Raw genomic sequence first — 27,343 nt, 5'->3', positions numbered from 1 at the left:
TAAATGCAAAAAGTTTGGTATTTTAGGCATTTCTACAAGGTACAAAAATATGTCATAATGTTGAGGCCATATAAAAATATTTGCCCACCGAAAAAGTTTCATCAAACACTATTTCAATTCACAAAACATGATGATCAAACCATGTGACTGAATATTTTACTGAGCATTCTGGAAAAAAAAAATACAGAGGCTTAAAGAAGCCATGTGCCTTATATAATTTTCTAATATTTTTGGAGATTTTGTTTTAACCCTCCGATCAATATTATTATTTATATTAAAATTCAATTATCACTGTTTATACGCTTTATTCTTAATTTTAAGAGCAAAAAAAACGGGGGAAAATAAATAAAAACCAGATTTGAAAGCCAATGATTATTCACACTTTTTTAAATTATTTATTTTTGTTATGTTTTACAAATTACCATGGTAATTTAAAATTTCATTAAAAAATATTTTGAATAAAACGAAGACAACTGCTGGTTATAGAGTAATACACAGAGTCTCAAAGAACACTTGTAGTCACTGTAGATGTTTCTTCCATGTATGGCTTCACCGGGATACTATGCTTTCTTGTTTGCCGTGAAAACAGGAAAAACCTCAAAACAAATGGGGCCAGTTGAAGTCATCGAAGATCGGTGTGTGCATTGGTGTGTGGTGTGAACATTTCAATGTCCATCAAGTTTTAATATATGTTTGCATACTTCATATTAACAAATGAAGATAATTAGAGCATCGGTTGATATATGGCATCATTATTTTTTCCCCAATTCAAAGAAAAAGGCATACACCGTGAAAACTGGTAAACGGAGGATACCCTTTAAGTATAAAGAAGAACCAAATAGTACCGTTCACGGAGGTACCAGTGGTTTTACGGAAGTGCATTTCCACAGGAATTAAAAACAAAATTTAAAATGTATTACCCTTTCTTGGTGTGTTTTGGAACTTCGTCATCAGTTGTCGGCGTCCTTACCAGCTCACACAAGATGGCGACCAAACAACAAGGGGTCTCTTTGTAAAGCCCACACAACAACAGCAGCAGCATTATTATCCATGGTGTTATTGTTGTACTGGAAACATGATGTGTCGTATTCGGTATGATCTTGTGGAAATCAACTGCCAAGCACACCACACAGAAGCTCAATACCAGACTTGAGGACATGAATCTCGCTTCTACATCACACATTGCAGAAATCAGGTATATTATGTAAAGAAAAGTTAAGTACATTAAGTAAATAATCATCGTTCTTTCCACGCACATACAGACTGGAACCGCTTGAATTCGAAGCTCACAGACATGTGTGACGAAATGGTCAACACTGAGGGCGCCGTGCGGCGCGAAAATCAAAAACTAGTTTTTTTTGCTCGTCCCCAGCGCCTTGCTTTGATAGACTGCGGTATAGCCATGAGAAGGAGCTCGAAAGACTCACAAAACCGCAGAGTAACAAAAGAATACCGGCCTGACAATGCCCCAGTCTGACCAGTGGAAAAAGATAGGAGACGGCCGATTAACGAGCAGGATTAGATCTCTTTGTACAGAACGTGCGGTATCGCAGCTCTGCACTGTTGCCTTCGTGTAAAGTTGAATCATTGGAGACAAGAATTGTGAAAATACACGCTTTCATTTACCGTTTGTGGTGTTTCGCTGAAACATCATGGCATATTTTTACCTTTTTTTTATCAATAGCAGTGGATCAAAATTTAGGTATAGGCACAATAGGGGGGTTGGTATTCAATTGTGTTAATCGTTTTAACGATAGGTGTACAGTAGCGTCCAAATTAATGTTATCGCGTCTCAAAAAAGTAGTTTTCCTCTGTTATATCATGGAGGAATAAATTAGTTTCCTCCATGGTTATATCCATACGACATACGACGCTATAGTTTGACGAAGAACCAAGTGCGCACGCGCCAATTCACAAACGCCAGAGAGGTATGTGGATGATAACGAGGTGTCGTTAAACAATGCGGTTCCACGGGTTCGACTTTTGAAGTCCATTCGTCGAGCTCCTTCTCTTCCTTCCTCCATGATTATAACACACCTCTTGCCTTTTCTGTGTTCTTGTAAGCTGAAACACATATTGACTGGCAATGAGGTAACTAGTGTATGTCTATTCCCCCGAGGGACTTTGAGTGATCATAAGAGGGACCTAGTTACCGAATTATGCCAGTCAATATATGTTTAATAACACAGCGCGCGTGTGGCCCCCGGATCCCCAGGGACCACAGCACGCACTGCTCATCGGATCCACTAACTGCAACATTTTGTAATTTCCGCCCCTCCCCACTTCACTCTTAGCCCAGACGTGGTACGATTAGCATCACCATAACATCTCCGAGTATACTTGTACATTGACAAATTGTAAGTTATGATCGAGCTGTGATAATAACCAAAACAGATTGAAACTTCAGTCCATCTATTCTCCTCCTCTAATCTCTCTCTCTCTCTCTCTGCTGCTCTGGCGACATCTACACCATAATCTACTAACTTGTCAAAGCCGAGCATCTGGACAAGGGGTGAGGCTGGCGACGACGGTGGACGGTTTGTGTGTAAAAGGGTGCTAAATAAGTACAAAAATAACGATTATTAGAGAGGTTTCGCGTGACCTCACAATCATCAGTTTTTGACACCCGCCGCAATGTTGAGTACTATTATCAGCTGGACTGTTGCAAAAATCAAACCAAAGCAGTTCATGTTAAATGTAAATCGCAAACCAGGAGACCGTGAATATTTTTTTTCGGCAACCATCGATTATTTAGAATCAAGCAGGGCCTAGCAAAGGCTGGAAAACAATCTGAACCTGTTTAAACAGCCCCGGAGGACGACAAGGCATGGCTTAAATTAAAATGAGGATACATCGGAAATGGCTTTGGAGAGAGCATCTCGACGACAAAGAAGTTGCCTAAACACAGGACAAACAGATCGTCCACGTGTCAACATAATTATAAAAAACAATATGAATTTGAAGGAAACATTAATGAAACAATTTTCTTAGACAACCTAGTCCCCTGGTTTCTGACATTTTAAAATATAAATGAAAGAAAGGGAATATTAAATTAGACGTTATCTCCAAAGCATGGAGGAAACAAACCTTACTCATCACCTGCCCCAATGCAATTCGCTTGTTTTGTTACGGATATGTAGACACACCGGTGCATATAGCAGCCAAGATAACATTGACTTAATTTCGAGTCTTTTGAGATGACACTTGAGTTTTGAACTTCCATTCCAGTCCCAAATATGTTTTTGTTCAATACACTATAGACACTATTGGTAATTGTCAAAGACCAATCTTCTCACTTGGTGTATCTCAACATATTTTTATGCAGAAAATAAACCTGTGAAAAGTTGCGCTCAATTAATCGTCGAAGTTGAGAGGAAGCAATAAAAAAAGTCATGTGCTTTCAGATGCTTGATTTCGAGACCTCAAATTCTAAATCTGAGTTTTCCAAATCAAATTCCTGAAAAATTACTTCTCGAAAATTGCGTTTCTTCAGAGGGAGCCATTTCTGATGTTTTATACTATCAACAGCTCCCCATTACTCGTTACCAAGTAAAGTTTTACGATAATAATTATTTTGAGTAATTGCCAATAGTGTCCACTGCCTGTATCGTTGTTTTCTCTCTAATTTCACTCTTTTAAATTTAATTTTGACTTGCTTAAGACATCTTTGCTTTCTTCAATCTTGTCCTTGTCCTTGTGTATACTAAAGTTTTTAAATATGTACATGACATGTACAAAATGTTTTTCGGCCTCTGGCCGAGAATATTTTTGTTTTATTGTGAATAAACCATCTAAAAATAAATCAAATCCCCATGCCAATGCATTTTGTCAACGTGAATCGCCCCCTTTAGATAATTGAATCTAAAATATACCAGTGTGCCGATAAAGGCAAGCCAAATACCGCACTACCATTGCTGAAAACAAGTCATACAGTTACTTTTTTGCTAAAATCCCAGTACTGATTTGAACAAAAAAAATTTGTTTTCTTCAGTGGTGGTACCGTGATGGGGTAGGTAGTTGGTAGCCATGTCCACGTCCATACAAAATAAATAATGTTTCGCAATAAGCGCGGCCTCAACAGTAAAACTGCAAAGTTTCTTTACTTTCACGAGCAAATTGTCCTCGATGTGCACCTTTACCTCCGTCACCCATCCAATTTCATTGTTTAGTGCATCAATGGACCTAAATGCGCTCAGAGTAACGGTATTTAATAACATCTGGGGCCAATTTCATAGAGCTGCTTAAGCAAAAAATTTGCTTAAGCACGAAAATAGCTCGCTTATTTTACACATGTTACTGGCCAAAATGTCATGCCATATACATTGCTTATGACTAGTATTTAGCTGTTGTTTACTTAGCATAACAATTGAGTGGAGTCTTGGCCGGTAATCTGATTTTAGTAAGCAATGAATTTTTTGCTTAAGCAAAATTTTGTGCTTAAGCAGCTCTATGAAATTGGGCCCTGGCTACGACACTGCAGAGACAAGTTCAAAGTTTGGAGACCAATCGGCAGGTTTGAATTCATAATAATGTATTTTTGTTGTTTTAAAAAAAGTTGTTTTAACGAATGAATTCGTTAGTATTTTTCTCACAGTATCGACCGGCGTTGACTTGCATTATCCGGAGTTAATATTATGTGCTTGAAGTAATTCAATTGTTTTAGCAAGTAAAATACTGAAAGAAAACCTTCACCAAATATTTGTCAATCTGAGAAAAACTAACTTTCTCGGTTACAAAGGTGCGTCTGCTGTTGCGAGCAGTCGACGCGTTACCAACAGAAATAGTACTCAACATGGCCGACGGCGCGCACAACGATCTTTTTGCGGCGTGACGCAACCTCATAGACCTTTCTTTTGCGACGTCAATGCCCGAGTGTTTACCAACCCAGATTGGAAAACTATGGAAAGCCATAGGTGCAAAACAAGAAAAGATCGCTATTTTTGGAATTTTTTTTACCAAATTTGTTGATTTTGTTTAAAACAAAACAACAGATTATTATAGGTAGCTTACCTAATTGAAAGTGTGCAGAAAATGTTCATTTTTGTTAAAAAAATTGTTTTTACGATTTAGTGTTTTACTAACATTCGACCGGCCATGCCAACCAAGGCGGTTTGTTTATCAACAAAAGAAAGGTCTATAACAACAAAAGCTTAAATAGCGCCCTCGCCGAGGTCAAAGAAAGATCCACCACTGGCTGAGGGTTGCGTGTTGCACAAAATACTGGCACATTTCCATTGTTTGACAATGATGGCCCTTGCAAGGGTCTACATTTATTAAAGAAATGCACATTATGGACAATTCATACAAACATTATGTATTACAACGCATCATCAAATACAAAATAAAACGGTACGGAGTATTTTCTTTGTCCGAGTATAATTTTTATTCTTTTAACCTTTAGATATTCCCCTAGTATGATCCTACTTTTTTTGGTCTTAACTGTTCAACACAATCCTTGCGATTCAAGCTGATTATATTAGCGACCACAAAAAATGGACAGCAAAAAAAAAAAAAAAAAACACTCAAAATCTATCTATCAATGAAGTTGTTTTCTACAAGCCCGTATGGCCGTATAGTGGGTAGTGGGTACACCAGGAGCGAACTTCATAGATCTGCTTACCTGTAAGCAAATTTTTCTGCTTAGTTGCAGGATAAATTTGCTTAAACAAAAAGACTTGCAGGGTCTTCCGTTCAAGCCACAAGGATTGTAAAGGCAATAATTCTACACTAAAAAAATATTAAGGATTTATTCCAGTTCCTTTGAGAGAGCATAGTCTAATAAAAACCAAGGACGTGACAAATTTTGCATGCAATATTCCATTGAGTCTTACGAATACAACTTTATATTAATTTTTTGTTGGAAGCTTCTTCAAAAATGGAGGATTTCTTTAACACAAATTCAACAATTGTGAAGCCAACAGGATTAATATTGCAACATTAAACATACCGGAATTTTTTGTTTCACAATTCTTTCTTATAACTAATAGACAGAATATACAAGTAAGACTAAATGACTAATCTCACTTTTAAAAACAAAAATTGGTTCATTGTCTATGATTATGAATTGCACAATACAAGAAATTGTGATTCACTAACTAGATGACAATACTTATTCTTGTTTTGGTGGAATCAGCAGTTCGCTTGATGGGATTCGACCTGCAGTCTAACCACTGGACCACAGTTGCAGTGTGGTCGGTTGCAGTTTATCGTAGCAGTATAATCAGGTTGTAAAAGTTCAATTGGGTTTCTGGTCAGGCGTTTGCCCAAACACGCCCCCTGCTCCCAATTTTACCAAACTCTTCCTAACTTGGGATTAATCTTTGGACTTGGAACGATTTCAGTTACGTAACCATGTTAGGACACATTGAACCCATCCTAAGTTGCATGTAGGACGAGTTAGTCTTCCTAACTCGAGAAAGGATTAATCCTAGTGTTTTGTGAAAACGGCTGCAGGTCATTCTTAGCATAGGGGGCAGAATATACACGTATCACTACCCTCGGAGGACAACAGTTTCTGTTGAGCGAGGTAGAATAATTTGATCTACCAAGGCAGTAAGAACGTGATAAATATACCTCAAGCTCTATGATTAACAATGGAATCTTTTCATATTTACAGATAATTTGAAAAATATTGATTTTGAATTCAGTACAACAGGTTCAAATACACTACTTTAAAACAGTATATATACACACGCCAATGAGGAATTTGTTCAAAATTTGTATTAACAAGTAACTTCATTCTTTAATATTGACAGTGAACTAAACTAACGTTGCTTTGCGCATGCTGAACAAAAAAAAACATGTGATAATGGTCAACAATTATCTCTACTACAAACTCAGGTTGTTTTGTGTTGTACACAATCTGGGGTGCATTCAACTTTGACAAACAACACAAACGTTGGCTTAATTACGCGCACATTTTCAAACTGGAATGCCAAATTTTCCATGAATGTTGGACTAAGGTCACCTTGGGTCTGGGTAATTTTTATAAGACACAAAACAAAAATATACACAGATTTACTATAAACTTACTTGGTTTAAAGCCATTGGACCCTTTCGGTACAGAAAAAAAAAAAAGGTTCACAGATTTACAAATAATTTACAGGGTTTACAGAAGGTAATGGTGAAAGACTTCTCTTGAAATATTAGTCCATGAAATGCTTTACTTTTTGAGAAAACGGTAAAACAATATAAATTCTCGTTAACGAGAATTACGGATTTGTTATAAACACATGTCATGACACGGCGAAACGCGTGAAAACAGGAGTGGGTTTTCCCGTTATTTTCTCCCGACTCCGATGTCCGATTGAGCCTAAATTTCCACAGGATTGTTATTTTATGTATAAGTTGTGATACACGAAGTGTGGGACTTGGACAATACTGTTTACCGAAAGTGTATAATGGCTTTAAAGACAATGATGGTAGAAAGCTTCCCTCAAAATATTACTAGCTGAGATGCTGTAGTTTTTAAGAAATTACAATTTTCTTCTCAGTGAGATGAAAATTAGTTTAGCATAGTATACGTGTAGATCAGATTTACGCGAATCTCCTGAAAACATTGTTCTGTGATTTTCACGCTTTTCTCAAAAACTTGATGACTACTGAAACTTCTACGTGAAAATAGTACAAACATTTTCATTCACAGTGAGTAGGGATTCATGTCATGCCCAAAAACCTGATCTACAAAATGTATCAAAACCCTTTTAAAATAGTTTTTTCACCGGATTGTTTGTAGTAGTGTTCATTATAATATGTTTATAATTCATAACTAATACCCTTGTTTATGTGTGTGTGTTGCCAGTTTAGCTTCAATAAAAGACTCGGCTAGAATTGAAATGTCAGGCCTATTTTTACATGTTTACAAGAATAAACCGTTCATAATTATTAACATGCATTGAACTGTTTTTAAGTTTAAAGAACAAATACCCTTTTTTTTTTTACACCTAAAGCATCTTCCGTATATAATCTTAAAAGAAAATATTAACCCAAAAACGGAAGAAAGGATTTTGCCTAGATTAAAGGCTAGACGCAGTTGGTAATTACCTAAAATATATACCAGCATAAAAAACTCACTTGGCAACAAGCAACGGAGAGCTGTTGATAGCATAAAACATGTTGGGACGACTCGCTCTGATATAAAATAATTTTTGCGGAAGATGTCATTTCTCATTAGAGTACTTGAACATGAGAAAGACTTGAAGCCTTTCTCAGGCACCTGAAAGCACACAAATGTGTGCAACAAGGGTGTTTTTCCTTTCATACTGGAACACACGAAAAGCCTTGAAATGAGTTTGAATCCTTAATCCTACTTAATCTACATACCATTAAATAAAAAGATGTTGTTGAACTCAAGGAGATGTTTATCTTTGTAATTCGCCGTCAACTCCTAAATTGATCTGTGCACCTAAAAGAGAGAAGGGTACAACAGTAGTAGATGAGGTTAGAAACAAGTATCAAGAAAATGTTTGTAACAGGTTAAGTAAAACTTATAGTAAAACTACTTGACAGTTATTAATAACATTAATAAGGTCGCACCTGTTTGTCTGACTCTGCTATACATATTCAATTACTATAGTTTTACACATTATTTGAGTACGTTGACTACTGAGAAAGTTACATTAGAAATAAGTTTTTTAAAAAGTAAATTAAAGATAGAATCCTGCTGAAGCCCCATCATTTGAAATCGTTTTTTTTTTCATCGCTAATTTCAGTAATTAACTGTACATTACATAAAATTTAAAAAAAGGTTTGATTATATGTAAATTGTTGTATATATAAATAAATATGAAGAAGGTCCAGTTTGGATCGAAAGCTGAGGCCATCTACCCTACTCATTATATAAATAAATATATAAATGTAAGTCTATAAGTACACAACAAGAATAAATACTTCAGAAATCACAAACGGAATAAAACAATATACAAAAAAAATTGCACAAAATGATAAAAGAACAGTTTCAACACAACATAAAAATAGTAAAATCACAACAAAAGTAGTACGGGTAATACAAAAATTATATATCTTCATTCTCTATAGATCCAAATTCAACACCTTATAAAATATAAAAGTGAACATGAAACAAATTACAAAATAAACATTTCCACACAAGGTTTAAATAGTACACCACAACAACACAACAACTATCATTTAAAAGAGCGAGATTGGATCTTTCCAGGGATGGGAAAACAAAAAAAAAGTTGCTACTAATTTATGCAATCTCTTCAAAATTGGAGTTGAATGATCCAAAATGCCTAATGCCTACAGAGCTATATGGCTCTGTACAAAAAAGTGTTTGTGATTACAGATTGCACCTAGAAAAGAAAGACAAAACAATTGACATATCTAATAATAATATAAATTTTGCATCAGACAATGCAGTCACCAGTGGTTGTATTTGTCTAAACAACTCAGTAACGAGAGGACTTTAACTTGACAAAATGCTGTACCTTCATCTGGATCCATATGCAGAGCAACATGATCCCCGCCTCCAGCTGCACCACCCGTAGCCATGGTAGAGTACGATGGGCTGGTCTTAATGCTATCTCTTATACCTTTCTTACCTAAACCAGGCGGGGAAAAATAAAATAAAAATAGTAATAGGAATAAAACTTTGAGATATGTATAGCAACTTCCCAGTAAATTGAGGGCTGCTCTTTCCCATTCTGAAAATCTCAACGTCAACTGACGAATGGTTTGAAAGATACACTCTGTTGGCCTGTAAAGCTCAAGTTTGTGACTCTAATATATACAAAAACGCAGCATCTCACGCCTACTTTTGCTGGAAAAGCTGAAAATAAAGTAAAGCGCTGGATTTCTGACTTACACCACTTGAGAAAATTAATCAATCAATCAAAAAAATCTAACATGACTATTTCATAATGTAACAACAAATAAAAAGAGTAGTCGATCAAATTTAAAACCCAGTTATCTCAAAATGGTATATTATAAGACGCTCAATTTTACCGATAACAGGGCTGCAGTGTTGGAGTTTCACTGAATTGGACAGCGCCATCATCATTTACCATATACCAGATACACGATAAATAGCGTGGTCTTACCTGCTCCCTTGTCTTCAGTCTCTGGGCCGCTGCCGATGTCACTCTCAACATCTCCATCTAGAAGACGATCTGAATCTTGGTCCCTGGCTTGGATGGGATACGTCACCCCATCACCATTGCTGTAAAAAACAACATCAGCAAGAAAACGTCTGATTAAAGTTCTGCTCTACAGGGTAGGTTATCAAGAGTTCATAAAATATTTGAAGGTACTGAAGTTCTTTAGAATGGATGCATGCATCGTAAAACGAAGTTTGATCCTAGATTGCAATTGACCTTCCCATTAAACAATTATAGTTAATATCTTCCTCTAGTGCCATGACCATAACCAGAAACCCACAATCTGACATTTTGACCCAACCTGAACTTGAGTCTGGTTAACTAGACCAAGACGCATGATAATATTAATTATTAATTATTAAGAAAGAGGCATAAACATTACAAAGCACTGTACAATTAAAAATCAACAAGTTCTTAAAAAATAAAGACAACAAGCAGTCAACATATAATGACATGTAGTCAAAAAGTGTACACTGCTCTCAGGAATCAGGTAGTTTACAGTCAACCAGGTCTAGACCATAAAATCTTCAAGAAGAAAAGCAATTCTGGTTTCAATTTGTCTATTATTTTCTAAAGGGATAGAAGAGCAGTGTTAGAAAACACATTTATTTGTGTTATCACAATCTTCCTTTTGCATGAAGTGTACATAAGTAGTTGGTTGCCTCGAAGTTGCCTGTAAAAGTTGCCTCGTGCGACAAAGAAAAAGGATACATATTTGGTTTGCAGTAACACCATGTGTGTATCTACTTGCTCATGTTGCTAGGAAGATTTTGTTATTTAGAAAACTGTCTTGCTTTTTATTCTACTACCGCGGAGTAGATATTTGGGATTTTAAGAGACTTCTCAGTTCTGAAAAGAACTATCCTGCTTTTAAACTCATACCTGGGCAAAAGGTAGAAAAATTGACTGCAACTACTACTTTAGCCTCTAGTGGTCCGTTATTAACTTCACTACCGCGGAGTCAAGGGTCTCAACGCTTCGACTAGCTTGCGCTAGTCATCGTCAGGAGACTTAAGAAAAAGGACCCAAGAATCATCCCATTCTGCCAATACAAGTAACTGAAACCTACCTGGTGAATATAGGAAGCAGCCAGTATTTCTTTTGATATCCGAAGACTTCCTTGAAGTTATTACAGAAACTTCCCCGGCTGAACCCTTCCTTGTCCGGGCCGTGACGGAAGACCGGGGGTCGGAATGACTCTACGGATATCCAGAACAATTTCAAGTTACATACAGCAATCAGGCTTTTTGAAGTATGGTGGAAACTATTACAGTGCACAGTTTGGATTGGGTGCATACAGAAAAAATGTATCCAAACCACCTAGTGCAGCAGTGATGTGTCCATCATACCTCAAAATGGTTTATTGGCTGCCACAGCTATAGCTACGACTGTTACTAAGAACACTTAAAGACACTGGACACTATTGGTAATTGTCTAAGACCAGTCTTCTGGCTTAGTGTATCTCAACATATGCATAAAATAATAAACCTGTGTAATATTGAACTCAATTGGTCATCGGAGTTGCAAGATAATAATGGAAGAAAAAACACCCTGTGTGCTTTCAGATGCTTGATTTCGGGACCTAAAAATCTAATTCTGAGGTTTTGAAATCAAATTCAACTATTTTAGTGGAACATTACTTCTTTTCCGAAAACTACGTTACTTTAGAGGAAGCCGTTTCTCACAATGTTGTATACTACGTATCAACAGCTCTCCATTGCTTGTTACCAAAAGTAAGTTTTTATGCTAACAATTATTTTGAGTAATTACCAATATCGTCCAGTGCCTTTAACACAAGACATTGTGGTGGTAACGTGCCTCTTCATTTATGAATTGTTTGTAAATGCTTCTAAAATAATATTACATTACATGGTGCTATGTAAAATGAGTAGATAAATGAATATCATAATTCAAACATAGTCCCACACACCTTGCAGGAAATACTGTAGACTAAAAACGCCTTGAGCATCACTGAGTGACGGATAAGTGATGGATATACACGCTATAAATAATAAGCCATTATTATTAACTTCAACCTAAGCCATGTCCTGGGATGACTAATTTTTGGATTGTAAAATGACAGGGGTGATTAGATGAGCCTTGATTGTATGCATTTGTAGTGGCTACAACAATCCACCTGACCTTAAAGGAACACGTTGCCTTGGATCGGACGAGTTGGTCTATAAAAAGCGTTTGAAACCGTTTGTTATGAAATGTATATATATATATATGATTAGAAAGGTGTTTTAAAAGTAGAATATAATGATCCACACAAGTAGCACTCAACATTGCACGGTTTTTTTTGTACGTCGCAAACTATCACGGTCGACCATTTATGGGAGTCAAAATTTTGACTCCCATAAATGGCCGACCGTGTTATTGGACGAGGTAAAAAGAAAACCACGCAATTTCGAGGCATATTTGTGTAGATCATTGTATTCTACTTTTACATCATCTTTCTAACCATATGCATTTTATAACAAACGGTCACAAAATGCTTTTCAAAGACCAACTCGACCGATCCAAGGCAACGTGTTCCTTTAACTTGACCTTTGTGAAAGTTAACGTCCGTCTGTTTGTTTGCATTCCCTTTTTTTGTTTTTTCCTGTCATTCTCTGAGCGCTTTGTAACCTTAGGAAAAGGCGCTATATAAATGGTATTATTATTATTATTGTTTGGTTAGATGATCTTCCCAGCAAGCGAACTCGGCAAGGCTCCTTTAAAGGGTCTGTGTACTTTTTGTAGGACAAAAAACACAAAATCCACAGATTTACATTAACCTTACACAGTTTGAAGACAGTGATAGTAGAAAGCTTCCCTGAAAATATTACTTGCTGAGGTGCTGTAGTTTTTGAGAATGAGTAAAATCATGTCATGAAAATAACTTTTGTCTCAGTGATAATGAGACGAAAAATATTTTAGCATGTAAAAACGTATTTTCGTTACATTGTTTTACTCCTTCCTCAAAAACTACAGCACCTCAGCAACTAATATTTTAAGGTACGCTTTCTACTATCATTATCTTCAAACGGTGTAAGTTTTATGTAAATCTGTGGACATTGTGTTTTGTGTAACAAAAAGTACCCAAATCCTGTAAGAGGAAATAAGCTGGCAACAGCCAATCTCTCATCTAACATTTGTTTAATGTCTCATGATTATCTATTGCACAAATAAATAAATTATGATCCAATAATTAGAAAAACAAGTAATACTTATTATAGTCATTGTGAAATCATTGTGACCCAAATAAAGTTGGGGTAGTTTTGACTTGTGTATGCCTTGACTGCAGGTATAATTTGTAAATCGTTTATTTGCAATTTATAGAAAAGTAATAATTTAAAGGGAAGGTTCACGTTTGGTAATTACTCAAAACAAATATTAAAGTAAAAACTGACTTGGAAACAAGCATTGGAGAGCTGATGATACAAGTAGTATAAAACATTGTGGGAAACGACTCCCTCTGAAGTAACGTAGTTTTAGACAAAGACGTTATTTTTCACTAAAATAATAAAAGACTTCTATCTAGAAGTCTTTTATTTTTATCTGCAAGCACACAATTTCGTCCAACAAGGGTGTTTTTTCTTTCATCAATTTCTCGCAACTTTGATGACCAATTGAGCCCAAATTTGCACAGGCATGACAGGCTTGTTATTTTATGGTTATGATGGGATACACCAAGTGATAAGACTGGTCTTTGACAATTACCAAACAGGTACCTTCCCTTTAAGGCTTAAAATGAAAGGCATTACAAGTTATTTTATTACAGGGCACTGATAGGGTTAAAAGACCCCTTGCATTGGCCGCCATCGTGATGAAAATGTGCGTGCATGAAAGGATATCATTGGCTGTGAGTCATGCGCAGAACACGCGTGCACAGTTCCATTTTAACATAAATGGTAGTGGCCATTGCAAAGGCTCTATTAATAAAATGATAACTTAAAAAATATAAAAAAATATAAAAAAATATGGTAATCCATTAGAGCTCCGTCATCGACATGGGTGTTTGAAATTACCGTACCAATTATGTCTTTGAAAACATATTAGGAGAGTAACTTCTGCTACTTCCAGTTTCCCCAACCATTGCCAACCCCATATCAAATACTGTCGTCCACAGAAATCAAGTAATTCATCTTACATGTATTACAACAATGGGCAGTGCACTTCTAAAGAACTGTGTTAGCAAACTAAAACCACAATGTTTAGTCATTACTTGCTACGACAAAGTAAAACCTGTCAGCTCAGCTCTAAAATTATTGTCAAGGTTGTTTTAAACTTTTAATGTAAATGTTATGAGAAGCAAAAAAACGAGTGAAAAAAAAATAAAATAAAATAACAGTGTTTGCATGAAGTAGGATTTGAAACTATGCATGGTGGGAGTATAATCCTGTGAGTTTTTTTCCGAAAGCTCCATGTGTAAATCTCTTTTGAGTTGTGTTGGTTCTGGAAATAGACTGTGGTTTTCAGATAAATGGTATTTCAATGGGTTAAACATAGAGGTTGAACTGTATTGCTGTTACAGCATACAATGTGCAGAATTGTTTTCTGTGTTTAGAAAATAAGTGTGCTCAGTACCTCTACAAACCTGGCCCAATTTTATAGAGCTGCTACAGCATCAAAATTTGCTAAGTAAATGAAAATTATGCTTACAAGAACAAGGTTACCAGCCGAACTAACATGTCACATGTACAACTTGTGTCTGGTATCCTGCTTGTATCTACTAAGCAAACACATTTTAAGCAATATTTTCTGCTTAAGCAGCTCTATGAAATTGGTCCCAGGGTTTTAAAAAATCCTTACAAACAACAACACTTAGAGCTGAGCTGACCCAAAGAGTCACTTTTCTACCAGTTTGGCTTACCGAGCGTGCTTCTATTGGTGAATGTAAGGTACGTGTGCATTCCCTTCAGAATCAGCACACTCAAGCAAAACATAACCGCAGCAAAGAACAGGAAAACGATTTGGAATCGACTCGCCACCTGCTCGCCCAACTCGCCCTGAAGGAGGAGAGAGATAGAGACAGGATGCCGTAAGAAGATGTCAAGGAGGTTTGCAAGATGATCATCAGAGGTAGCTATCAAGTGGGTGGGGGAAGTTGGCATTGTTTGGAGAAGATAGAAGTACATGTGTAGGCAATGTTGTAATGGGAAGGAGTAAGAAACTGATAGAGATGACAGTAGGAGTGAGATGGAGACAGGATGCCGTAGAGGTTTGCAAGATGATCATCAGAGGTAGCTATCAAGTGGGTGGGGGAAGTTGGCATTGTTTGGAGAAGATAGAAGTACATGTGTAGGCAATGTTGTAATGGGAAGGAGTAAGAAACTGATAGAGATGACAGTAGGAGTGAGATGGAGACAGGATGCCGTAAGAAGATGTCAAGGAGGTTTGCAAGATGATCAGAGGTAGCTATAGAGAGGGTGTGACAGGGAACAATTGTAATCATTTGAAGAAGATGAAGTGGGGCGATGTAGTTCTGAGGAGGAGTGAGAAACTGATAGAAATGACAGTAGGAGAAAATAGAGACAGTATGATGAAGACGATGTCAAGTAGTTCTGCAAGATGATCATAGGTGGCTGTCTAGGTGACAGGGAACAATTGGCATGTTTGGATAATTTGGAAGTGGGACGATGTAGTGGTGGTGGAGGAGTGAGTAACTGATAGAGATGACAGTAGAAGGAGAGAGTTGAGACAGGATGCCGTTAGAAGATGACAAGGAGGTTTACGAGATGATCAGTGGGGGCCATCGAGTGGATGTGACAGGGAACAATTGAAATCGTTTGATGAAGATGGAAGTGGGGTAGTGATGAGGATGCGTGAGAAACTGATAGAGATGACAATAGGACGAGAGAGATAGAGACGTCAAGGATGCGAGATGTACAAAGTTGGCTGACGAGTGGGCATGACAGGGAATTTGGCATCGTTTGGAGAAGATGGAAGTGGGACGATGTAGTGGTGGGGAGGACTGAGAAACTGATAGAAACGACCAGAGAGTTTTGACATGGACGTAAACATTATTTTGAAAAGATGAAGGTGAGACAATGATAGAGTTGACAGTAGAGTGATTTGACAGGGATATCGACATCACCTGAAGATTTTGAAGGTGTGAAAAGTTACCAAAGAGAGCGGAGTGAAAAACTGACAAAGATGATATATTCAGAGAAGATGAAGAATGGTTGTAGTTAACTGATGAGTGAGAAGAAAAGAGAAAGTGGGGCTGAGACCAAGAGCTAAGCAATATTTCACAAAGAAAGAAGGACACGGATGTGGTTCTTGGAAATGCCGCAATGGGGTCAGCTGTAAGGGAGAAGGGGTGACAAAGCATTATGTACATGGTAGGGGAAGGGGAGGCTTTATTGACAGGTATGTAGGACTAAAATAGGTGGACAAATGATGGGGGACTAGTCAGGGAGAACAAAAAAGCAATGGGGTAAGGATTGCAAGTTGGGGGTTAGGCAGAAAGGAGTCTGAGGGATGTTAAACTAAGCATTCATAAAGAATATCTTTACAGACTTTGTGAACAGATTTCAACAGCAAAATGCAGATTTGAAACCAATTTAGCTCATTTGAACCGAACATGTCAAAATAAACATTCTAAAATTCTCAATGCAATTTAAACATTCAAATTCATATCAAAAACAGATTGAGACCCACTATAGACATAATTGGCACAAATGTTTTCAAGACACCCGAGCGGAGGCGGAGCTTAAGGTTCAAACGCCTCCCTACCTAGGGTGGACCAGTTGTTGGCAACGAGGCGTGTGTGCACTATGCAGAGGACCGTCACACTGAGGCTGAACACCAGGGAAACTATAAACAAGAACATGACGTTGAAGCCACCTACGACCCGGTCCAGGACATTCTGTGTTGGATAAGTTTATACATTTTATACATTTGCATCAGGGATTTATAATGAATGTTCATTTTGGTTTTTACCCATATAAAGACAGCAAAACAAGGAACTCGGCTGTTGTAAAAACACCTGTAATTTTAAACTTGTTACTCGTGTTCTGAAAATGAAAATACCAGGAGACGGAAAATTTAATTACGGTGATTTTGACACCTCGTTTGTTATAATCGGTCGAGTATTGTTGTCACAGTAAGTGCTTACAGGTGAAAAGTGCCAACTTCCATTGTTGCAGTAACTCCTATTGACAAGAACCGCTATTGAAAGTTCCCGCTATTAGCTTCACGCTGAATCAGAGGAGAGACGATCATGTCAATAGGAGTTTACTGCAACAATGGAAATGGGCACTTTTCACTTGTAAGCACATACCGCGACAACAATACTCGACCAATTTTTACAAACAATGTGTCAAAATCACCGGAAATAAGTTGTCCGTCTCCTGGTATTTTCATTTTTAGCATAGGAGTAGCAATTTTAAAATTATAGGTGCTTTTACAACAGCTGAGTTACTTTTTTTTTTGTCTTTATATTGATGTGTGTTAGCACTGTATAATGGTATAGGTCTACTTGGTACTTTCCCAAGTTCTGTGAAAACAAGAATCACAGGCATGTTAATCAGGTGGGGTAACATATAATTGGTTTACTGTGGCACTTTAAAATAAAAGGGGGGGGGGGGATTGGGTCGAAGCCAAGCTGTGAATCTCTATCTACATCTACTTCTATTAAGCTACTTGTCAAAGCCTGTTCAACATCTTACCTGCCAGAACTGTATGAAGAACGGTAGAACACTGAGCGACACAAAAAGACAATAGAGTATTGTGTAGAACAAGAAGAGGACAAAGAACTTGTAGTTGCTGAAACAGACGCAGTTGTTGACCCACGGACAGTGGTGATCCATCTTGAGAACACACCTGAACACAAAAAATTCAAATGTAGAGTTTTGTTAAAAGGCAAAGTACAGGAATTCGGAATGAATTATGAACAATATACTGATTTAAATCTTAACGCTCACTAGTGATAGATTAATTTTATTTATAACACCCCTTGCAAGTATTGTGCCTGCTCATTGGTTAAGAGCGCGTCACATGACATGTCTTAGTTTTGCTAGACGACGGCCGTGTGATAGAGCGTCGGTTTGCCATGCGCTAGTCCGAAGACTAGCACATGGCGCCGTGCGCTAGTCCGACAGACTAGCACACGGCGTGCAGTACCCAGACGTCCGTTGCGTGTACGAGGATGATAAATTAATAGTCTGTAACCATTTCGGATTGTCCGACACTACATGCAACACAGTAGGTCAAAGTGTTTGCAATCTGTGTTCGCGTCGTCCGTGGATTGTAGCATTCAGGTCTGTAACTTAATAATAATAATACAGGTTTTAGAAATGTTTGGGGTGTTATAAAACAAATATTGACTGCTTTTACTCGTGCAATGGTTAAAAACTATGACTCCCTCGGTGATCCCCGGAGCGTTCTATTTTCCCTCGGCTTCGCCTCGGGAAAATAGAACGCTCCGTGGATCACCTCGGGAGTCATGGTTTTAACCATAGCACTCGAAGCAGTCAATATTTGTATACTAGCCGTATGACCAAGGGTGCAAGGGGGTTGGTCAACTGCTCTCCCAAATTTGAGCAAAAATGTGGGGTAAATTCAGTCACAGCAAGTCAAAGAAATTGGCCAGAAGAAGCAAACACGACTTTTTATCTAATAAAAGAAATTGGTGCAAAATGTTCCGCAAAATCGCAACATCGTCGTCCTCCCCCCCCCCAAAGAGTCCCTGTATCCCCTTTATGGAGTCCATAGCAAAACCAAACCACCCCAAGAAAGCTTTCCATCTGAGCAGCTATCTGATTATTTTTATATTTTTGGGAGTACATTTACCAAACTTTAGGTTATATTTTTGCAAAATTTTGGGGTGTCAATCATCCTTACACACAAATGAGAGGCTGAATTGCGAAGGATGTGGCTACAGCATGTTCAAGCCGCAGGCATTCAAGGGCAGCTACATGTAGCCATATCGAACCATATGTGCTTATAACCAAGGAGCACAGTCAGATATTAAAAGTGTTCCACAGCCACGAACCGAAAGTGTTCCACAATCGGGAAACATAGGGATCCCACAACCAAGAATCGAAAGTGATTTCACAGCCTAACAATCGAAAGTGTTCCAAGCTAAGAATAAACAAGATTTTTATTGTTTGTTTTTGTTTTTACAGAAGGTTTAAAGGCCATCCACGGGATTGACCCTTGATCGCATGTAAATTTGACACAGAATGGTCTAGCTTACTTTGGTTGCAGCAACCAAAATAAGAAAGATTAGAATGAAAGCTTTATCAAAGATTAGTATGTGTAAAAAACTCAAATAATAACATGCTTATCCTCACCTCACTAATGTCATCACTTATTTTTTTCAACAAATAAACATCATTCATTGCACCTTTAACTATACAAATATTGAGAATATCACTCCACCACGCAGTCAAAAAGATTTGTTACAATTTTTAGGAAAAAACATAATATGCATGGGACCGTTGGGCTGACCCTCCTTTAATAACATGAAAGAACTGAGTGTGAATTTGATAGTCACAGTTGGCTGGTTTCGTCTGCATGCATGAGCAGATTTAATTTCAGCATGGGTAACCAAACAAAGATACATCTGCCGTACTGTGGGGACAGTGGGGAAGACTTCCTGATAATGGATATCATCATTGGGGTTTTACTCGTCTTCTCTTAAAGACACTGGACACCTTTGGTAATTTTCAAAGACCAGTCTTCTCACTTTGTGTATCTCATCATGCATAAAATAACAAACCTTTGAAAATTTGAGCTCAAATGGTCGTTGAAGTGGTGAGACAATAATTGAAGAAAAAAAAAAAAACCTTGTCGCACAAGTTGTTTGCTTTCAGATGCTTGATTTTGAGACCTCTGCAGCTAGGTCTCAAATTCAATTCCAATATTTCAGTGAGAAATTACTTCTTTCTCAAAAACTAAGTTACTTTAGAGGGAGCCATTTCTCAAAATATTTTATACTATCAACAGCTCTCCATTGCTCGATACCAAGTAAGTTTTTATGCTAACAATTTTTTATTTTGAGTAGTTACCAACAGTGTCCAGTGCCTTTAACACCAATGTATCGTTACCACTCGTAATCATGAAAAAGCATTGGCTATGAATGAAGGAATACATGTTTATGTAGGTTTCTAATGCACTCTGTTGTATTGCAATTAGCATAAGAGTGCATATTTATAATGCCCGATGTCAGTCTTAAACGACACTCCTTAAAATCAACTTACTTCTTAAATCTTAAGTCAAGCTCAATGGAGCTTGTTAAGATTGATTTTATGAGACAAAGCAACCACAATAGATGGACTGCAATATGACTACGAGTCACTAAACCGCCATCTTTGATGTATTTAAAAAAGGAAAAGTGCACGCGCAGCGCATACACGAGTGCACTTGTCCCTTGTTAATAATACATCAAAGATGGCGGTCAATGATGCGTAATGCAATCCATCTGTAAAACTCATTGAACAGCCAGACCATGCCAGAATCACTGGGACAAACTCCTTCTAAACATTTTAAGTGTACTGGAGGGGTTGGGGAGAGAGAGAGAGAGATCTACCTATGAAATTAAGATTGGGTACTTACGTATTGCACACAGAGCAATGGTGACACCGGTCCGGTTTGATGATTTTACAAATCCCGCAGAATCTCATACCTGAGGGGAAACATAATTTGCAAGAGTGTCAAATAAAACCACAGAACTACAATGTAAGAAGTAAAGTGGTGAATATTGCTGCCATTAAGAATTAAGAAATAAGGTGGTTTAAAGAAGAATTTAAGAACTTATTGTTCGCATCTAAAAAATACAGAAATTAAGTTTCCAATAGAACATTTAATTAAAAACAATAATAATGACATTTATAAGCAAAAATCTCTCACATCTTTTTAAAACAGACAACGTCCCATCCATTCACTGTAACTGTTCCAAAGGCCAGGGCTCAGTTTCATAGAGCTGCTAAGCACAAAAATTTGCTCAGCATGAAATTCCTCCCTTGATAAAAAACAGGATAACCAACCAAATTTCCCTGTGATTTTCCGGATAAGCAAACAATAGCTGAATACCAGTAACAAGCAATTGGAAAATGGAAATTTAGTTGGTTATCCTGTTTTCATCAAGGAATGAATTTCATGCTAAGCACATTGCTGTGCTTAGCAGCTCTATGAAATTGGGTCCTGGACTGTGAGCTACATGTAGTCCACCAGCCCCTTAACCCCCAAATGAAAATTTTGACCTTGTTTTTAAATTTTTTTTAAAGAGGTTTGGGTCGGTTTCCGTAAAACAGAAATGCTTGTAAACACTCCCTACCCTATGGTGCCATTATGGTCTAATAAAAATAAAACATACCCCAAAGCAGAAATTGAAAAGAAAAATATAAAAAAAAATGTGATAGGTGTACCCACCTCCTCCATATGTGCGTGTGAAGACTGGTAGTCGCTTGTCTCTGGCAATCTGTTTCAGAATCTCAATCTTCTCCACACTTCGATCCTCAGCTTCATACTGCTGAAGCTCAGAGCTCGTTAACTGGAACTGGAGAGAGGGTACAGAACATTGGTATTAAATTCTACATTTATAGATTTAAAGGATTTGGATACCTTTTCAATTAATGTCCAAAGATTTACATTAAACTTACAGGGTATAAAGATAATGATAGTGGAAAGCTTCCCTTCAAATTTTACTTACTGAGGTGCAGTAGTTTGTGTGAAATGAGTAAAACAATGTCATAAAAATACTTTTGTAAATGATTAAAATAATTTTCGTCTCATGAGATGAAAACTATTTTCATGACATTGTTTTACTCATTTCCCAAAAACTACAGTACCTCAGCACGTAATATTTTCAGGGAAGCTTTCTACTATTATTATCTTCAAACTGTGAACGTTTAGTGTAAATCTGTGGACATTGTGTTTTCTGTCCAACAAAAGTTACATAGACCCTTTAACAGGAAGACCAGAAAAACGATGGCTGGAAGATATCAAGCACTTCTTTGAAGAGGCTGACGTATCATCTGTAGCAGCAGGAGGACACCTAGCAAAGAACAGAGACCGTTGGAGACTTATAGTTGGGAAGCCATCTCCGGGATCTACCTCAGGAGGACGGCTATGATGATGATGATGATGATGAGATTCATTTTGCATCGTTGTAAAATCATATTTAAATTTTATTTACCCCTTCACAGAGCTCACAAAAGTACTATACTATAAAGAGAGTATACAATGCGTACACACATCGGTGACAAGGAAAAAACAAAATTAATTTCACATTTTGTCAACAATAAATATCAGTGTATGGACACTTTCATATTTCAAAGTTTGTCTTTATTTCTTCCTTTGAGTTGTTTCAGTGCAAAAATGTCGTCTCCTAAAATAGCCTTGAAAGATGCGAGTTTGAAAATGTTAAGAGTAGCTCCATAGAATTGAATCCAGATTAGAAAAAAAAATGATTTCTGATTTTTATTTTCTTACCTCTGAGGGAGCCCGTGCAACTGGTGTCCATACTGCTCTCCAGTATGCCCATAGAAACATAACCAAGAATACATGGTACAGAACTAAATACAGAACTGTGGACAGAAATCAACAAAATTTACTTTATGGATATTTAGTGCATACGATATTAATACACTGTAAGGACACGACGTGCAGTCAATTTTCAGCATTTTCTGGGTTCTATTGATAGTAATAATAACAGGCAGTTATTTCAGGTGCCCTTTTACTATTTTATGTATTACCCCTGTTCATTGTGCCTTTCTGAGGCCATCTTAATTTTTTTGGAGTATGCAGTGCCCTACACTATTTTATGTACCCCTACATCGGTACATGAAGCTAACTTGGCGCACAGGTTGCTAATCATTCACACCAACAACCTCTACCCTCGCTAATACCCATTTACCCCCAGGTGTTGAGTAATCATACACATGTAATTGTGCTACACTAAGTGTTTCTACTGGGATTTGAACCTACACTCTGATGACTCAACCAGAACTCAAGTTCAATGCTCCAGACTGCTGGGCAACGGGAGGCTATTTCTAGGATGTCAACATCACAGGATGTATAAATATAGGATTTGAGGCATTGCGTGGTGAGGTAACGATATATATTTTGTTTGTGGTAACACCATGTGTGTATCTACTTGCCAGGTAGAGTTTATTCGGGAGACTTCTCAGTTCTGAAAAGAACTGTCCTGCTTATTAACTATTACCTGGGCGGATGGTATAGAAATAGGCTGGGATCTTATTAACTGTACTACCGCGGAGTCAGTTCTTGTATTTGTCTCAACGTTTCGACTAGCTTGCTCTAGTCATCGTCAGGAGAATAGACCGATGTATAAAGGAGACTGATGTATTACAAAGAAAACAACCTCAATCAAGATAGCACATTATTCGCAATGGCAAAGTTGATGGCTGAAGTACTTACGGAACAGTGGTATACTTCTGTCAATCAGGATAACTGTAATGAAAAAATCAACAAAGATAATTTCGTAAAATTTAGTAAAATTTGCAGTGACGGCATCAATCATGCCTTACATTTAAGTAAAGGCCCAACCCATCAAAATACAAAATTATATATTTTGTTTCATTATTTTTGATTTAGGCTAAGGACTGGATTTAAAGACTTTAATATTTAAACTGATTATAAAATGCTTTATAAGACACAAGATAAGGCATACAACAGTTTGGGTTTTGAGCTTGTACATGATTATAAACTATAACATAATATTAGTAGTGTAGGATTTGTTAGAGGAAGGATGAAGTTAAACCCTAGAGGTTAGTGTTATTACTAGTGAATATTTCTACTTATAATTTATACATTATTTATTCAATTTATTTATTTTCTTTGTATAGGCCTACGGACACAATTCCATGTTGTATACAATACAAGAAAGCCCACTAACTCTTCTAGTTCATTTCAGTTTCACTGAAACTTTCAGGTTGGAAGTAAATACAAGTCATCAATTTATGTCATAATTCATGGCTACTACATGTAGTACATGTAGCTACCTAGTATTAGCAGTGAGTTTGAGGAATGGCCCAAGTTACAATAATCACATTAGTCTTCTCTGAAAGAGAACAAAGCAACCATTCTTGTGTTGTTGGAAACACACAATTACAGTGTATCAGGTTGCAGATTAAACCACTACACGGATCCGCAGTGTACCATGTATCTCAAATTGAAACTGAGCGTAATGCATTGTTTCTTTACAAAATATGTTTCAATGCTTAAATATCATGCAAAGTACATAGTACACAGTATAATTTTACAGCTGAATCTACATGTAATAGAGACGTTTAAAGCCATTGTACCCTTTTGGTAAACAGTGTGGTCCAAGGCCCACACTTTGTGTACCACAACTTCTATATCAAATAACAAACCTGTGAAAATTTAGGCTCAATCGGTCATCGGAGTCGGGAGAAAACAACGGAAAACCCCACCTTGTTTCCGCGTGCTTCGCCGTGTCATGACATGTGTTAAAAATCTATCCGTTGTTTTGCTGTTTTCTCAAAAAGTCAAGCATTTCATGAACTAATATTTCAAGAGAAGTCTTTCACCATTGCCTTCTGTAAACCCTGTAAGTTATTTGTAAATCTGTGAACTTTTATTTTTTTTTCTGAACCGAAAGGGTCCAATGGCTTTAAAGGGTCTGGCCTGGGTACTTTTTCTAACACAAAACACAATGTCCACAGATTTACATGGAACTTACACAGTTTGAAGATAAAAACTACAGCACCTCAGCATGTAATATTTTAAAGGAAGCTTTCTACTATCATTATCTTCAAACCGTGTAAGTTTAATGTAAAATCAGTGGGTTCATTTGTGTGTGTGTGTTACAAAAGCACCAAAATCCTTCATTTTGCAAAGGGCAAAGGAAAATCTTTTTTAAAGTCTGTGGGAAGTCTGATGATTGAAGGGGGCACCAAGACAAGGGGCAACTATGACCAATGTGTCATTCAAGTAGTGTAAAAAGATGAAGAAAATGTACAACTTTGTAAGCCAACCCTCAAGCTTAGGAATCTGTTCAATGTTGACAGTAGACGTGATGACAAGTTGTAAACACACATTCTGCCGTACTACGGGTGTACATGCAACAGTCACAGTCCGATTCATGCAATGGTCAATATCGGCAGCCTGGGCAATTGCGACTGACTCACACACATACTGGTATCGAGGGTGTGTGTACCGTCCCTGTGACCGCAAGTACCGGCTTTATTTCAAGAATTTATGTCAACAGCAGTATTTAAATTTAATTTCCATGGAATACGATTTCTCTACTTTGTACACTGTAGTCATGAGCTTACTCCAAGGTGCCTCAAAATGTCTCATATAAACACTAGGCACATGTCACACTTTTTAAAATTTATGTTTTTATCCAATGTGTTTTTGGACCATCGCCAGACCAAGTCAAGTATTTTCAGCACTTGGCCAGTAACCCCACCTGAACCTCACAATCAAAAATGTCATGCAATGATTACAGTATGTTGTTTTCCAAGACACATTCTTTGAGTACTTTAACAAATTTAGCTCGTATTCTAAAAGCTTTTCAACCACAAACTTCCTTCTTGAGAATCAACACCAAAAATAGTGTGTAAAATAGCCTTGCTCAAGGCAGTCGCATTATTCGCTCCGAAAAGACGCAGCTGTAAACCCACTCGCCGTATACCCTGTGCATGGTGTGTGCGATCACACCGAATGACCCACCCGTATACACACTGTCACATCGCACGAATACTGTTCACACAAGTCATCGCACTCGTAAACCACTAACCGCATGCGGAGGCCGTTAGGCCGACAGCCTTGTCGGATCTGTATCTTCCCGTTTTAATGTGTTGTATTGAAAAAATTCCAGTAGTGGACGAAATTGGGGGGGCTCTAGGATATGCTAGTATGCAGCTCGTGAATATGTATATCGTTCGTCAGACCTATCAGACAACACAGGATGTGAGGCAAATGAATTATTCATTTTGACGTCCAATCACGCACTTCCCTTATCACGACCTTTGGACCCTATCATGCGTCCGTGGTGGTGGTGTGTGAGGTAAACATGTCTCGTCTTTCGCGGGCATTATGGTAATGAGCTGACCGTGGGAACTCCTCGCTTATTATAGTAATGAGGTCAGTGGCTTAAACACAGATCCTACAAGGCTGTCGGCCTGACGGCCTCCGCATGGGATGCGGATAGTGTACGGGGGGCATCGTGTCGTGTGATGTTACGCACAGTGAATACGGGTGGGTTTTACGCACAGTGAATACGGGTGGGTTTTTATACAGCGGCGGTCTTTTTTCGGAGTGAATAATTCGACTGCCTTGAGCAAGGCTATGTGTAAAACAAAAGAAAGGACTTAACAGATAATATTTAATTTGGTTTAATCCTGAGCGGAAATAGTTTTTAATGAAAGACAAATCCTGATTTGTATTTCTTCTTTCTTAAAAATTGCAGGATGCCATTGCCAGATGGGGTGTGGGACCACTCCCCAAACCTGGCCCGTTAAGTTTCTTCATTTGGCATTTTGATATCCAGTTTTAAAAGTTATGATTGAAGCAATACATCATTGACATTGGCAAGTAGAACAAGGCATTCACTTTAAGATCAGACTAATTCTGCCATTTTTTAAAAACTAAAACCAGTTTTGTTTTCTGCTAATATTAACATTGATATTTTTGGAAACGGTGGAATTAGTAATGAATTATGACAATTTGGCATTATCTAGCATTTTGTAATACTATACTTAGGCTTATGGCATTTTGACCACAACACAATGTGAAAGTGCAAGTCATTTTAACAGAACAAGTCTAAGTCACATTCCACACAGTGAAAAGATGGCAGTTGATTAATTAATAATTAATAATCTATTTTACTTTACTATCTATGATGTCTAGTGTTATTACACTACTCTGCGTTTGTTTGTTTATAATCCAGCACGCCCTTAAAACTGTCAAAAGATTTATGATTCATCAATGAACTAGGATACCACCCAGTGTCTCGGTGTATAGTTAGTGCGAATACAATAGGTTGTGTGCACTGTGTATACATACAACATAAAACTCACGGATCAGTATGGCCGAACTAAAAAAGTAGTTTAATCATGAAAAATAACGCTAGTTATACTCACAAATACATAATTCGACGACGTATGCATAGTAGGACCAGACGATAACAGCACTTATGAAAAGAACTGGAAACCAACCACAGATTTTTAGGCACATACCCAAAACCCCCATCTTTAGACTTTCAAGCACGGTTTTCTTCCCTTTTTCGCAACTCGTCGTTTGCT

At 37.5% G+C, this 27,343-nt stretch overlaps 1 protein-coding gene across 2 annotated transcripts; it reads right to left on the bottom strand.

The window, feature by feature from the left end:
- Nucleotides 1-5,298: 5,298 nt before the first annotated feature.
- On the bottom strand, nucleotides 5,299-27,312 carry LOC139936694 (palmitoyltransferase ZDHHC20-B-like). 2 transcript variants are annotated; one of them, XM_071931568.1, is made up of 11 exons: nucleotides 27,182-27,312; nucleotides 23,490-23,522; nucleotides 22,542-22,636; nucleotides 21,480-21,606; nucleotides 20,664-20,733; nucleotides 17,774-17,927; nucleotides 16,839-16,971; nucleotides 11,185-11,314; nucleotides 10,059-10,177; nucleotides 9,447-9,560; nucleotides 5,299-8,404 (listed from the first exon to the last, which is right to left on the bottom strand). In XM_071931568.1, exons 1-11 carry the CDS (start codon nucleotides 27,288-27,290, stop codon nucleotides 8,361-8,363), a joined length of 1,128 nt encoding a protein of 375 aa, XP_071787669.1. In that variant the 5' UTR covers nucleotides 27,291-27,312; the 3' UTR covers nucleotides 5,299-8,360. The 2 variants fall into 2 exon arrangements, with proteins under 2 accessions (XP_071787669.1, XP_071787668.1); XM_071931567.1 differs by lacking the exon at nucleotides 16,839-16,971 and adding an exon at nucleotides 14,974-15,109.
- Between the last annotated feature and the right edge of the window lie 31 nt (nucleotides 27,313-27,343).

This window comes from Asterias amurensis, chromosome 4, assembly GCF_032118995.1.
Source record: "Asterias amurensis chromosome 4, ASM3211899v1".
Taxonomy (NCBI): Eukaryota; Metazoa; Echinodermata; class Asteroidea; order Forcipulatida; family Asteriidae; genus Asterias; species Asterias amurensis.
Note: the sequence above shows the minus strand (reverse complement) of the source record. Positions and strands in the feature narration are given on the sequence as shown.